General features: G+C 45.7%; 1 protein-coding gene across 12 annotated transcripts in view; it reads left to right on the top strand.

The window, feature by feature from the left end:
* Positions 1 to 15,320, top strand: part of SH3PXD2A (SH3 and PX domains 2A) — a 214,801-nt gene that overhangs the window by 145,967 nt on the left and 53,514 nt on the right. For 5 of the 12 annotated variants that reach the window (XM_015867111.3, XM_015867109.3, XM_085555254.1 and 2 more), the window contains 2 exons: positions 4,604 to 4,651; positions 13,350 to 13,481. In XM_015867111.3, coding sequence (XP_015722597.2) covers positions 4,604 to 4,651; positions 13,350 to 13,481 — 180 coding nt within the window. Of the gene's footprint in view, positions 1 to 4,603; positions 4,652 to 9,281; positions 9,612 to 13,349; positions 13,482 to 15,320 lie in introns of those variants that run through there. The other 7 variants (XM_085555250.1, XM_015867110.3, XM_085555256.1 and 4 more) reach the window with 3 other exon arrangements.

Below are 15,320 nucleotides of genomic sequence, written 5' to 3'. Positions count from 1 at the left end.
GCCCTCTGTGGTTCCTTACCTGCTCTGGGTGGTAAGGTTTTTTCCATTCTGCCGTATGTGGGGAACACTACAGTGAACAAGGCTCTAGGCCAGTTCAGAGAATTGGACAACTTCTAAGAAACAGCCCACTCTAACTCTTTCTTGCTGATTTGTCAAATATCACTGATGAGTTCACAACACCCCTGTTTGTCTCTTAATGCCTTTTTCTTGATGGAGATGAAAAAGCATTGACTTCCCCCAGCTCCAGTTTGGGGAATCTCTGCCAGCTACTGGACCACCAGTGAAGTTCTCTGAAGAGGAGTGCAGCACTGATTGTTGACTACCCAGGAAGTCAGTGTAATTTGAGGTCACTGTAAGACTGTACTGCTTACTCTTTTCATCTTTCCGAGAAAGTTAGGAAGGGTGAATGCCTGTAAAGTGAATTTGCAAAATGCTCAGCTGCAGCCTCACCACTGCAGTCTGTGGCAAATTGAGCTCTTCCTCATGAGGGGCAATATTGCCCTATGGCATTGATCTGTGTTGGAAAGGGACAGTCACCATCAGTTGTCAGCATCTTGTCAGCACAGCAGCTTGTTCTGGTATTCATTTTCCCAGTGTTTTATGCTGCACCATAGAGCTGCACAGCTTTCCAGAGATTTCACCATTCCCTAAATGATGTTTGGGGTAAGGCTTCAAGGAAAGCCACTTCTGTAGAACAGATCATACCTATGCGATTAAACTTTTTACACTCCAAAGCAAGGTAGGCCACATCCACGTTCTCCAGTGCGAATGTCTTTGGCTTAGGATAGCTCCTCAGCTACACAGAGAAATGGGTTGGTGCAAGGGCTACATGGCCAGTGCTATAACCAGGCTGAGCCTTAGGACCTGTATGATCCAGCTAACCCTCTGGGAATTACTGCAGCAATATTGCTGGCCAGTATTTCCCTTAACAAGATAGAAAGCTATACATGTACTAGTCTAAAGAAAGCTGATAGCCCCAGCTGCATGCAACCTTTGAATCTTTAGTTGTATGTTGCTTCTAGCCTATACAGCAGTATTAAATAGTGGATGCTGTAGTCAATGTTGAACTGAACGTTTTGACAGTTGAACATTTTGCTGGCAAAAAATAAAGTAAAATGAATCTGGTATCAGTAACTGCTGCTGAGGGAGCAGCAGAGGAGAAGGAGCTGCTTTGCACCTGCTGGACCAGGACCTAGATGTGCAGGACTGATGTGAACCGTGGAGGTGGCAGCTCCTGGGTTGTGGTAGGGCTGAACTCATGCAATCAGCTCCAGACTGACTCTGGCATTTGTGGGTTTTCCTGAAGTCCTCTCTGCTCTAGCTGCATGCGAGACAAATAGCCTGCTACTAACAGGAGATGAGTGGGGCTGTATCACAAGCGTAAAGTGTTAGTCCCCAGCAGTCTGGCGCCTGTTCTCTTGCCAGCAGTGGGAGGAGCAGCAAACAAACTGGTCTCAATGGCAGCAGAAAAGCTTCTGGTGAAATCTAAATGCAATCATCTGTTTCTTGTGTTTAGTTCACCACGGCAACTGGCTTAATGAATCCCTCAAAGCCTTTCCCCCTCTAATTCCTTCCTTCCCTCCTCACCTGAGGCTCAAACTGACCTATCCCCAGGTTCCCACCTCTGGGGGCAGCTCCAGGGGGAGGGCGTCCAGTGGACACTGCCAAAGCTCTCAGTGCTGCTATTTCTGGGTGGTGTGGTGGCTCCAAGGGCATCCTTGGTACTCTGCACAGTGCCTTGGCTCCTGGCTGAGCTGTAATTTATGAAGCCGCATTTCTTTTGAGCTTTTAAAAATAATTCCAAGTGGAGGGGTTTGTTCTGGCTTCAGCTGAAGCTGACAGCAAGGACTGTGGGGGTTGGTGTTAGGAGCAGAATTGAAATGCCGTTACCTTAGGAGTGGCTTGCTTTGAGCAGGCAGTTCTAATTTCCCTTCCAAATACTGAGATTTCCACCCCCCCTAAGTCATCTGAGACCAGCCGGCGTTTGGCTGTGCGACAGAGGGGGAGAGGAGAGGCAGGAAGCAAGGGTTTGTTCGTTTACCGTTACCAATCCCATTGGAAACCGGCTCCAAGCCCCGTGCAGAATTCCAGAAAAACTCCTGGAGGGAAACCTGGGGCCGTTCAAAGTTTGCGTGTTGCTGGCATGGATGCAGCGCACTTCTAGGGCCCTTGACCTCCTCCCTGTGTCTTCGATTCCCCCCACGGCTCTTCATTTGAGCCCTTTGTGAAGTGGAATCCATCGCTAATGTCTGATATTTTTATTATTTGTAGGAGGAACTCCTAGAAGCTGGTAGCAATTAGAGCTTAAACGGCTTGGAATAAAAAAAAAAATAAAAAAATAAAAAAATCCCCCAAGAAGGAAGTTTAATGCTAAGCAGATGTGCAGGAGCAGCTGAAGTATGCTCGCTGCCTTCTGCTTCAGGAGCAGCCCCATCTCCGTCTCGCTGCTGTCAGGCTGGGGCAGCTGAGAAGTGCTGCAGCTTGTGTGCTGCTCCTCAGGCTGGGGAGCTATCCTGGGGTTCTTCCCAGTTACTGCTCTAGATTACTTTGTTATTCTGATTTAGGTGAATTATAATTCTGATAAGGGAAGAAAACCACTTTTGTTTTTTTCTTGAAATAGTTAGGAGCTAAGATTTTTATTATGTTGTTGTTGTACGTTGTTCTGTGTCAGTTGTGAGAGAACACATGGGTGTCTATAGATGAGGTTGCTGTGGATCTGGGGCTGAGCTCCCTCCCTTCTTGGACAGGCAGATCCAGGGAAGCCCTAAGCTTGTGTGAAACACAGTTTATTCTTTCTCTGTTTTAAATTGGTGGCTGTTTCAGCCTTTTTCTGCCAGCTTGTACTGGGGCAAACTGGAATCATCGTGGTTGTTTCTACATTGCATCTGCATTACTTATCTCTGCAATATTCAGGTTCTTCTGTCTGGAAAAAGATCTGACAGCTGACTGACGTTCATAATCCCCTTCCTGAATGCAGTGGAAGCTTATTCAAAAGCTCATAGACAAGTTGCTGACAACAGCTCCTTCACACCCTTTCCCGTTTGTGCCCTGAGTCTGTAATAGAAACATGCTGTATATTCCCTCTGTAAGCTAGAGCATGAGTTACTCTTGCCAGATGATTTCCTGTTGCACTTTACCAGTGTAGAACCCCCACCCCCCTTTTTTAATGGTAATCCAAAATAAATTAGTGTAAGTTATCATGGTGTGTTTTGTATTGGAACATGACAGTGCAGTGCATGAATTGGGGGCCAGGTGGCTGGAGTTTTCAGGTTGTTTTTTCCAGTGGTCACTACTGAGAACTTATTAGAAAACAAAGGCCAAATCCAGCTGACCTCTGGTATTGCTCTAACATGGTGAAGATTGCTATAAAGGAAGAATTGGAAGACCTTGCTATTCCAATAGTGCTGTGGAAATGCAGTAAAGTGTTTCTTGCAGCTCTGGTTTCCAGTGGGGATATCTGAAAGCTCTTTCTCTTGCTTTATATTGTAACTGAGAGATTGCTAGCATGTATGTACTAGGAATCTGTTACTAGTTGGTTGGGCTTTTTGGCTGCCTTAATGATATTTTGTGGATCAGAAGACAGTAGCAAGTGAAATAAATAAGGGTGTCAGTATGGATTGATTCTCTCTCCTGGTAACTGTAGGGTGCATCTTCCCTGCTGTTAAACTGACTATTCCAGAGTTGTGTTCGTTATTGTGAGTGAGCTTTAAAAATCAATTTTTGGAGTTGCTTGTCAGAATTCAGGAAGTTCTTAGGCTGTCATATAAGCACCTTCCCTTGCATCTCCTCCCAGCCAATGTTAAGAGTAACGGGTCTGCCTGTGTTCCCACATCCCACAGAATGGAAGTGTTTGCTGGCTCTTATTGTGAAATGGGGGCAAACCTGATAACTTTAGAAACACGCTTCCAGTGTATTCAAACAAAACAAAACAAAAATACATGTGCAAATTATTCCCAGAATCCCAAGCCAAGCATTTACACCTAATTTCATGGAGGGGGAGGGAAAACTTCTGACCTAGTTGATAACAATTGTATCAGCTTTTCCTTTAGCCAGGTTTCTGCCTCATATTTGCTGGCTAAAAATGTTATTTCTATTTGTGCTTTGGTTATACCTTTGTATGAGTTCTGCACTCTTCCATGGAGCTTTATTTGTCTTTTATTACTTTTCTTAATGCAATTTCACGGTAACAAAATGCTTGCATGTATTGAAGTTCCATCCCTGTGAGTTGCCTGTTGGTCTTATGGGGATCATTAACAGCTGCAAAGCTAAATACTTTTGCAGGTCTGAGGCTTAATGAGTCAAACTGTCTCTTGGTATGCATTTCCTGTCCTACTGGGAATAAGCTCAGAGCATATCTTACTCAGATTTCAGATTTGAAGAACTACATGTAAGTTTCATAAGTTCACTAGCATTTATTATCACCAGTTAAGGGTAGCTCTTATGACTTGACCTTTACACAGTCCCCATCATGCTGACCCAACTCTAAAGAAAAAAGTTGACGTTCCTTTCAAATCTGCTTTAACCAACTTTCAAACTTACTGACGTGATTTTCTTCTTTCTCTAATTGCTTCCTCTTATGGCTGCCCTTTTCTTGGATTTCCAGTTTGGATGTCCAGTTTGTCTGAGACTCCAAAAAAGAGTGCCGCTCCAGGTAACTTCTTGTGCCTTGCTGTTCTGCATGCTACTGGGAAGAGAAGTCTGCAGTTCAGATCATGTGTGGTTTTGGAATTGTGTGGAGTGTGGGTCTGTGATTGTGAATTCACTGTCTCTAGCAGTGAATATCCAGGATCTGTTGTGTACCTGTGTGTTGTTATTTTTGTGATGCATGATTTTTTATGAGAGTGCTGCATTTCTGGCTTCTGACGCACCTTGGTGCTTCCAAAAGCAATAGATGGTGTTTTGCTGTGTGACATCTCCCTTGCCCAACTCCAGCTCTACAGCTCAAAGCAGTTTCTTGTTTTGTTGTCCAGCAGCAACAGACCTGCACAGCCCCTTGCCCGTGCTGAGGGATAAAGGAGAAAAGACAGCTTTTCCACAGTATGTAGAAAGGGTGTTTTATAGAACACAGATGGGGATGAAGAAGGTGCAAAAACTGCAAAAATGGTTATGGGCACACAAGGAATCAGGAGGGTGGAGGGGTCAGAGACCAGACTTCTAGGTGAGGCTGGGTTAGCTCAGTATGAAGCAAAAGGTAAGTGTCAGAGTAAAAAGAATTAGGTTGTCTCCTGAGCAACCAGTGGACTTCTCTGCCAGAGAAGATTCTTTCATCCTTCTCAGACTTGAAATTCATGGCTTGTGGTACTTCCTTCTATGTGAAGGGTACAGGCAGTAAGACCACATGTAAGTATCAAGTCAAGGAAGAATGGAAATGCCCCCACTGTTTTCCATGCCCAAGTTGGTGAATATCCAAGCTGCTACCCTTTTCAAACCCTGTGAGCAAAATCTTACTGTCCTCAGTGGGTGAGTACTTGCTAGTTAGAGGCTCTTAGTAAGTAACACTGCAGTGATTTCAGAAATGCTGGCCTAGAAAGAAGTTCAGAACACCCCTGGGGGATGTTCTCTTCACTCTGAGCAGAACAGGTCTGATTTCAGGATGATATTTGGACATAACTGCACAAAAATATCTGAACTATTTGGTCACAGAAGCATGGTGGTTAATAGGTCATCTGCGAGTTCAGGCAAACAATGAGACTGAGAAGGAGGGCAGCATATTGAGGAGAGATGATATTGCTTTGAGAGAGTGGCAAGGAGCCCTCAAATGGCCTGGTTTGGAGTTAAGGGAGATACAGGGTTGGTTGGTTGGTTGGTTTTCTCTGGCTTTCTGTACTTTTTGGAACTACTTTATGTTGTGGTCTAGAATACTGAAGCTTTCTGAAGAAAGATAAGGTGAAATTTTAATCAATACGAATTTCTTCTCTTCTGTTAGCTAAATGCATGTTGCTAGTTTGGCTTCAAAAGCTGTGCATGATGAAAGGGTAAATATAAGTGATTAATTCCACTGTGTAGTGCTCAAAAAGGGAAATGCTGATACATAGTTCTGCTGAGAAGTCTTCTGGTGTACCTGCCCAGGTCTCTAGCTCTCCAAGCTGTTCCAGTTTGTGTGGTCATTCAGTTGATGTTTTGTTCAAATGAATCCACATTTCCAGTGCTGGTACTCTTCAGACCAGGCCTGCTGAGGGCTGTATTATTATATGGCAGTTAAAGACTCAAGCTTGGATTCTTTATCCTTGTGGTATCAGTCTGTGTCTTAAAAGTGCGGAAGACTGGAAGAGAAGCTAGTTCAGTGCTTCCCTGTCTCTAGGATGTGAACCTGCTCCATTAAATGCAGGCTCCGGCCAAGTGGTTTAATGTCTTACTTTGGGATAAGATGGGTGCCGTAGTGCCAGACTGTGAGAAGTGCCATGGTGGGATTTAGTGGGTGTCTCTGACTGTAGGCCATCAAGAATGCTGAGCTTCACACAGCTAAGCAGCCTGCCTCCCCTTCCCATCACTGCAACCCATGTGCCAGGAGGATGGTTGGGGACGACCCAACTACTGCTACATTCCTTGGCTAGTTGGCTCTTTGCAGTGTGGAGTAATGTGGATCTGTTGCCATGCTGAGCATGACTGGGGTGAGTGCCAAAGTACATAGGTGACTTCAGCCTGGTGGAGGACCCTGTCTAGCAGCTGTGTGAAAATCTACAAATGGTTTAACAGATCTGTGTGCAGAATACTTCAGTTTTCTTAACTGTTGCTACCTGTAACCTAGTTGGTTGGAATTGCTGTTTAGGAAGCCAACTTTCCAAGGAGTGGAAAGAGGACTCAACATTTTGATTTTATTTTTTTCCTTTCACCCTCCTGCCTCTGATTTTTCTTGGCTCTACCTTAAAACTCAGCAGATCAAAAATTAAAAATCCTAACAAGCTCCAGTTGGCAAAGGTCAGCACTGAGTTTCTCCGTTCATCAGGATTCTGTTGGAAACACTGCTGAGGTCTCTGAAGAAGGAAGAAATTGGAGTGCTCACTTGAGAGAGTGCCGGGCATTTAGCAAGGGCCAAGCTGCTCCTGGTGCTCTGTCTGTGGGATTGGTGCTGGTTTAGCTGAGCTTGAGACGTATCCAGTACTGGAAGCCAGTCTGCCTTAAAGCTGCCACTTGTCCCATGGTCTTGAAGGCTCAGTCAGATTTTGTCTCTTGGAAAAGCTACAAAATATTGTGCATCCCTTTCACTGGGAGATGACCCCAGAAGAGAGGCTGTTTTCTGCTGCTGTGATAGCAAGGCATATTCCCTTCCTGGTGACTGCATGTGCTGTTGGCTTGGGCTCCCTATAGCTGTTTGTAGCAGCAACCCTTTGGGCCAGGAGGGACTCTACATGGCTCATAGAGCTGCCATCTGTGCCCAGTGTCTGCATGTGTAGCTAGAATTGTAGTGACTGAAGTTGTAGCTGTTCTGCAAGCAAGATACTGCCCCATGCACTGAAAGTGTGCATGCTTTGATGTGGACTTGAAGAAAGCATGTGTATAAATACTCACTCATGGAGAAACTCCTTATGGCCCCTAATGTGGATTGAGGGGGTTTGTGTACTGACTTGGCCATCCCTGAAGGGGTGGTGCTCAACCTTGTGTTACTCTCAGGCATTGATATTTTGGGTGTTGGACAAGATTTTAGGCCAAACTTCTTTGGCTTTAAGTTATTTAATGAACAGATCCAAGTTCTCCCATCCTGCATTCAGTTTTCTCTGTGGTGTCACCTGTTGCTGAAACTCTTCTCAGAAAACACAATCAAATGGCTTTGTCGTTAGTAAAAGAACTACCTAGCTGATCTCAGACCATGAGCTGCAGAAACAATGGAGTATTAATAACCCATTTGATATCCTTCTACAAATATTTGTTTTCCTCTGTAATGAGACAAAAGGAATTTTGCCAGTAAAGTTTTATTGCTGAGACCCAGTGGCTGGAATGGAGCTGTATAATAACTATAAGAATTCAGTACGTGGTAGCAAAGTTATGTTTCTTCCCACTAAAGTTTCACAGCTCAGCTCTGTTATGCTGAGTGCTGAAGTTAAGCGCTGTTAGAACTAGGGGAACCCCCTGCCTATCAGAAAGGATAGATTCCCCTTTTTATTGACACAAGCTGTGAGTGTCCTCTGTGAATCACTGGCATGCAATTAGAGCCTGCATTTTGGGAAGGGGCTGAGGAAGGAGTGTAGGAGCGTGCAGGACTATCCAGGAGATGAGTCAAGGACTGATTCTTCGGAGCATATATAGAAAACTTGCTAGGACTAGGACCTACTTTTGATCTGAATCCGTATTTTCCCCAAGGAGATCTGTAGGAAGCTCTGTCAGTCTCATTCCACTGCGTACTCTAGGAGTTAGTTATTTTAGGAACTGCTTTTGAGTTTGCTCTGGGATCCTGAGCTCTTCTGTAACCTCGTGTGCTTTTCATATTAAAGTATTCAAATTTGCTTAGCCCAGTTTTTAGGCTTGAATTACTTGGGGATGTATCATTGGCAGAAGGCTCAAAGAAAACACGCAGATACAACGTGTTTATTTACCACAGAGGCATAGAACTTCTGATAAGGGGAAAAAATAAAAGGTAAGGGTTTTAGTTAGACAAAGAAAATCCACATGTTTAAAGTTGAGGATGTGATCGTTGAGAGAGGATAGTCTGATTGGAGGATTTTAAATGGGATTGCTGCTGTTCTGGATACTCTTTCTTTTCTTCCCTGCCTGCTCTCAACTTTCTTGAAAGGAATTGTGAAGGGTTACCCTTGAAGGACTGGCTTTAAGAAGGAACTGTAGCTCTGGATATAACCCACCACAGTTCCTTCTGGAAAGTATACAGCTCTGATGTGCTGCTGCGTGGTGAGCCGTGACACTGGGGTGCCTTCTGCCAAGTGCCCCCGTGCAAACCCTGTGTGTGCCTATGGGAAATGTGCCCACTGCAGCCCAGGTCTGGGAAGGAGGACTACCTGCCAGCTGGTTACTCAGCTGTGATTCATGTTCGTGGCCTTCACTGAACGTTTGTGGTTTTGGCTCTTTTCAGAACTTCCACTGACCAGCCCAGTCCTACTTCATTTAGTCTGAATCTGTAAACACTTGATTGATAATCATAAAAGGGCAACATAAAGTCCAGCACGCTGTATGGATTAAAAGAGCAGACATGTTTATAGCCTGATAACAACGGAGTGCTCTGGCAAAGATCAGGAGTCTCAAATTTCCATATCCAGATGATTTTATTTTTGGAGTCCACTTGGTGGTTTTAATTTTTGGCTATTGCAAAACCATCATAGGTCTTAGCTGTTGCAACACAGAGGAGGAAGGAGCCGCTTGGAACGGGAGCCCTGTGCTCTTATTTAGGAGGCTGTCCCACAGTCGCTGGGCTCTGAGTACCGCGGAAGGAACGATGCTCTCTCCTTGCTGCCTGGAGAGGGGGTCAGGGCGCAACAGTGTCACTTCGTAGTGCCAGCTCTGGGGGCATGGACAAGCTCCGATGACATTTCTGCCCAGCCCTGGGAAAGTAATCGCAGAGGTGAGGAGCGGGAGGATTGTAAAGTGGAGCCCTATGGAGAGGAGGAGGGCTATCCTCAAGACTTTAACCAGGAAACGGACTCGAGGCAAAAATAAACGGAGAGGCAAGCAAACTCTTATTTCAGCCAGCAATCTGTCGTGCACTCTGCTCTTGGGAGGGCTTGCAAGTTGGAACCAAACTGTAATACTAATTCTGCTTTTTTGGGGGAGGGTTGGATGGGGGCTTTACCTGGCACATTAGCCTTATCCCTATTCTACTCTCTACTCTCCTTTCCTCCTGCCTGTACTGAAGAGGCTTTCCAAAAGTGGAGCTGTGATATCCATGGGGCACTGCAGTGTAAATGTGAGCTTGCTGGGAATCCTGCCCTTCTCTGTGGGGCTCACATTCTACAGGCGTGATCCTGGGGATCCTGAGCCTCACTGAGGAATCATTTATTTAAAGATGCCTGTCAGGGGTGGAGGACTGAAGAGGGCTGGAATTTGTACCCTGCTGGCTGTGTCTGAAGGAAGTAACAGAACAGCTGAAACCAGGCTTTACAGATAACATTCGAGGCTTCGGATTACTGGGAGAAGCTGTTCCCATCTCTTCCAGCTCTCCTCCTTCCTTTACTGTTGAAGCTTTTCCCGCTGTACAGGGCCTGATCCTGGGAGGGCATCACTTGGAGTGCTGCAGGGCTACCTTCCACATGGCCATTTGCAGCACTCCAGATTTAAAGCAGGGTGGGATGACCTGTTGTAGCTGTAAAATGAACAGGCTTATTGGACTTCGATTACTTGTTAGACCAAGGTGTTGGAGTTTTTGTTGTTGTTTTTGTTGGGATTTTTTTTTTATTTTATTTTTTTTATTTTTTTTGCCTTAACAGAAGACTTGTAACTCTTAAACCAGCTTCTGTTAAAACAGTCTCTTAATTTTAAGTGTTGCACCAGATACTGCAGTGACAAAGAAATCCTCCTGTGCAGAATGCCTTATCTAAGCCAGGGCAGGGTAGGCTGCTGAGTTTCAGATATGTGAATATGGATCAGATGTATCTTGCTTTTTTTATATTCATATATTTTTATTTTTAGAGAGAGAATTGCGGAAGTGGGCTGGCAGTGCTCCTTCTCTGGGTTTGCTGGCCGGGGCACTCCCCTGGCACATGGTCCCTGGCTCAGCATGGGTGGCTGGTGTGGGATGTCTGCCAGCCTGCACTCTGGCCATGGCCCCGCTTTGTTCCCAGCAGGGACACGTGTACCACACGAGCACTGCTCCTGCCACCGAGGCACTGCTGTCTGGTGGTTTTTGTCCTATGAGTGCTGCCTAGGAGATAGAAAAGACATCTGATGTGCGTGTGCTGCAAATAGCTTTGTGAGTGTCCTTTTCTCCCCTTGCAACTGCTCGGTCCCTCCTTCTGTCTTTCTAAGCTCATGGAATTATTTGCATGTGCATAAATGCATTGCCACGATAGCTTTTGGTTTTGGTTAGAGAATCTTAGGGCAAAAATGAAATGGGGGCTGTCCGCATTGCTTGCTTAAATAAGGTGAAGGAAGGTGATGCTGCTGTTCCCCCTTCCCAGGCTGGAGAAGGGACTGTGTGGGAAGCAGGGAAAATGGGGGAAGGCATCTCCTCACACTCCTGATAACCCAATTAGCACTGGTTTAAACCAGAGCACATGAATCAGGCTGATTCATTGTGAACAGAAATATGATGCTTCTTTAGAGTGAACAGCTATGGTGAAAAATTGTATAATAAATCTTAATGTTGTCAGTTCACTGCTTTCTTTCCCTATCCTTACTGCTGGCTGTGGTTCAGCCATCCACGGAAGAGCTAAATCTCTTAAACACAAGCTTCTGGAGGAGATGACTCCTCTTTAAAGAAAATTAACCTATGGAACATGAGAGCAGTCAGAGGCAGGCTTAGGGAGCATGGAAGTAGTCTAATTTTCTGGCTTTCTTAAGACAGGTCCAAAGGGAGGCATTGTGACAGTGTTTCCTTTCAGGCAAATGTTGAATTGCTTTTGTTTAAGGATTTTCATTGCACAGGATGCTGTTCTAATGACTGATGCGCTCTTTATCTCTCTTTTGGCAGGGATGCTAATTATTTGTCTGCAGAATTAGTTTGCATCTGCAGTTCAAATACATACGTGTGTGCTGCTTTTGGAACTGCAATGCAACAGTGAGCATCCTGTGCTTAGCTATTAGTCCCCCGACTTGTCCGGTGGACAGCTTCAGACCATGCTGCTTCCTTCCTGTCTCTTGTAGCCAATTTGTCTTCAGAGATTGAGGAGACCTGGAGCCTGCTCCTGGCTCTGCCCCTGTCACGTGAAATGGGACTTTCAGCAGGTCATACATCTGCTGCTGTCTCCCCTCTCCATCTGCATCTTAATCTAGGGAGACAGGAACTGCCTTTTACTGTGTAAAACGTATGATATACTGTTGGTCCAGACAGCTCTGCCTTTATAGACAGTGCTGCAGTTCAAGAAACCTGTGAAATTATTTTGCATGAAGGCATGTGTCTGGTGGCTCTTAGCACAGAAATCCAAGGTGCTTTTTGTTCTGCTCTGACGCTTTGAAGGATGTGTTTGAGAGGGAAAATAAAGAAACTTGGAGGCTTCCATGACCTTTCAAGGCAGTTTCCAGGCAGAAGCAGTGCCGTAGTGCCCGTGTTTGGAGGAGCTGAGTATGTGCTGTTTATGTTGCATCAGAGCCGAGCCACATCCCGTGCAGTGGTGGCAGCACTGGGATCCCCCCCCTGCCTGGTGCAGCAGTGTGCCTGCCCTGTGACTCCTCCCAGAGTGCACGGTTTTGATTTCGGGGTAGAAAAAAAAAAAAATAAAAATAAAAAAAAAAAAAAAGCAACCAAAAAAGAAGAAAAAAGAAGAACAAAAACATTCAGGAAAAGTTTGAGGGCAGGAGGGGAACGGAGAACAGTTATTTTGCAGCTTTTCTTTTCATCTGTGTTGGTATGAGAGCCTGCAGTCATTCATAAATGGCTCTGACAGCCACGAACCTTCAGTACGAAGGAGAAGCAAACAGGGAGGACTGGCTCTAAGAGCTCCCAAAAGGCACCGGAGGGAGATGGAGAGGGAAGTGGGACGCACCGTGCCCAGCCTGGGACGCAGCAGCTTCTGCACTGGGGAATGCGGAACCGCGGAGGTGGCGGGGGGCAGGCAGGGGGTGGCTGTGTTTTAGCGAGGATCTGGCACTATAACTTTTTTTTTTTCTTCTTCTGTTTCAAGTAAACACTCCTCCCCGCCCTCCCCTCTCTCCCTCCACCCCACCTCCCTCTCTTTCAATCCCGCTCATGTGTTTCTATTTAAGGGCTGCAGTGCAGACGAATATGATTGGCATCTGCAGCCCCCTTTTGACTTTCAGCTCGAGCCTTTAGAGTGGAGAAGGAGCTGAGACGCCAAGGGGAGAGCTGTTTTTCTTTTGGTTTACTGGGGGGATGGCTCAGCTGTGGATTTATGCTGCTTCTGCCCAGGATTTTTCTCTCTGAATGGGAGCAAGGATTGTGGAAACCATGTTGGGAAGAGGTTTATTTTCAGAATCCATCATGAAACTTTGCGACTAAATCACTTTATTTTCGACTCCTTTTCAAAAAACAAAAAAAAAAACAATTTTTTTTTTTTCCTCCCCTTTTTCTTCTTCTTCTCTCCAATGTCCCTCTGTGCTGCTGGGTTGTGGGCCAGAGGAGGCTATTTCTATATGGCCAGCCATTTGGGGATATGCTGCGAGCCAAGGTTGTTTGCTGATTCGCTTGGCTCTGGTGACAACTTGGCCTGTCGTGACTCGGATGGACGGAGGTCGCTCTCGAGGAGCCATGGCTGGAAGCTGGCTCACAGCTTGCTTTTTCCCTTCCCCAGGTGCTGATGCTAGCTCTGAACCCATGATCCTGGAGCAATATGTGGTGGTGTCCAACTATGAGAAGCAGGAGAACTCTGAAATCAGCCTCCAGGCTGGAGAGGTCGTGGATGTCATAGAGAAAAACGAAAGCGGTAAGGCAACTTTGTTGCTCGTCCTTCTTCCAATAGTCAGTTTTTTTTTCCTTGTGTTCCTGTTCTTTCAGTTTCTTCACAGCCGCTTGTAGCCGTACTTAGCTCCATCTGCTACAGTTACTATGTCTGGCTGAGGATGTTGAAGTTTCTCAATGTTGATTTGGGCTGGGGGCCAAATGTTGCCTTCTACTGTAAGAATGTTTCGTGGGTTTTGTGTGTTAATTAGCCCAAGTACACTAATGGAAAATGAAGGTGAAGGAGAGAAGGGTCTGCAGCTAATGAAGCTGATGTATAGTAGATGATCTAGTTGCCCTGCTGTCTCTTTGAGTCTCCGTCAGCATTTCCATTACGAACTCCCCTTTTTGGAGGATTTATAGGATGAGTGTTTAAAAATTGCTTGGGATGAAACTTGGCTTGACAGCTTAGCCTGTGGCCCAGAGCTCAGTAGGGAGGGAAGGGAATGTGCGTAGATAAATACATGGCCATGCACAGCTTTGAAACTTCTTGCAGAAGTGTTAATCGGGAAATTTAGAGGCAAGGAGGCAGAGCCTGTAATGCAAAAGCAAGATGAAATCCCTTCTTCTGCATCTGTGCAGTAACCAGCTTGTACTTGGAAAATGAGATTCCTGGCAAGTGTTTGTATAGATGTCTTTTTTGTGCTTTAACTCTTGAATGCCTGCTAGCTTCAAGTCAGCCTAAACAAATGTATGAGGCTGTGTACATGGTGGAGCAGGTTAGCAGCTGGTTTAAATAACTGCCTGTCTTCAGCAGCTCCCCTCCTCCCTCCAGCACTCCTTGTGCATTAATCCAGAGCAGTTGTCCAGGGCTATTCTCCAGCCCACTCGTGACTTGTGTGTCCTCATCCAGAGGAGCTGCTGGCATTTGGAGCAATGCTTGCGAGGCTCGTGCTGTGGGAGCTCTGCACGCAGGCTTTCCCAGCCGGCTGGCTCCAGAGTGCGCTGGCAGGGGAACCGGGACACCCTGGTCAAGGGCTTAAGTCTGCTTCTCAGAGCTCTGAGTCAGTTTGTCCATAATGATGATCACGTATTGTATTTATGTATTTCTTTAATGGAGTGGTAATTTCTCTGCTGTGTGAAAGCCTGATGTTGGCTTGGCTGTGTGAAGCAGTTGCTGGCCAGTGACTTATTGTGGTGTCCAAAGGGATAGTGTGTGGGAATGCACTCGGGTGAACAGAAATGTCTGTCCTCTGGATACTGACTGTATCACTTGCAAAGGTAGTAAAGCCCAAAATGCTAATTTGCCCCACTTCAAAGCTCTTGCTGTGATTGTAAGGGAAAAAGAAGTCAATTGCTTCAGCTCTCAGGACTAATGGACAAGCCTATTCCCTTCTGAGTCTGAGGGCTCCTCATTGTCAGTAGTGGGTGTTACTGCTGTCAGAACAAGCTGGGTTATTGTGGCAGCTTGTGTTCATATCCATGATATCCCTGGTTTGGATAATGGCTTATGGTCCCAGGGGAATTGGGATGTTAAATAATGCAAGAAGTGTCTCTGAATTTCAAATTACAGTCCCCTTGTGTTTTGTTTTAATATGGCCTCTCTGCCTTGCATAGTTCACAGTGTATTGTACTGAGCCACATGGTATGTGGAGATGCAAGAGGATTCAGTTTTAAGTAGTGAGTCCAGAAATATGACTCTAAGAAAACATCCTTGAACTTGGGTTACAGTCCTTGAGACTGTATTATGATGCTTAGCACCTAGGCCTCATGATGCTCGTATAAATAGGAAGGTATATGAGGCACTGGGATCAGTGATCATGCCCGTACAAGAAAACATGGCACCAGTCAATGAGGTACAAAGCATCGCTTGCTTTGGATGCTT

Source organism: Coturnix japonica, chromosome 8, assembly GCF_054131305.1.
Source record: "Coturnix japonica strain WE chromosome 8, WE-NBRP24, whole genome shotgun sequence".
NCBI lineage: Eukaryota > Metazoa > Chordata > Aves > Galliformes > Phasianidae > Coturnix > Coturnix japonica.
Note: the sequence above shows the minus strand (reverse complement) of the source record. Positions and strands in the feature narration are given on the sequence as shown.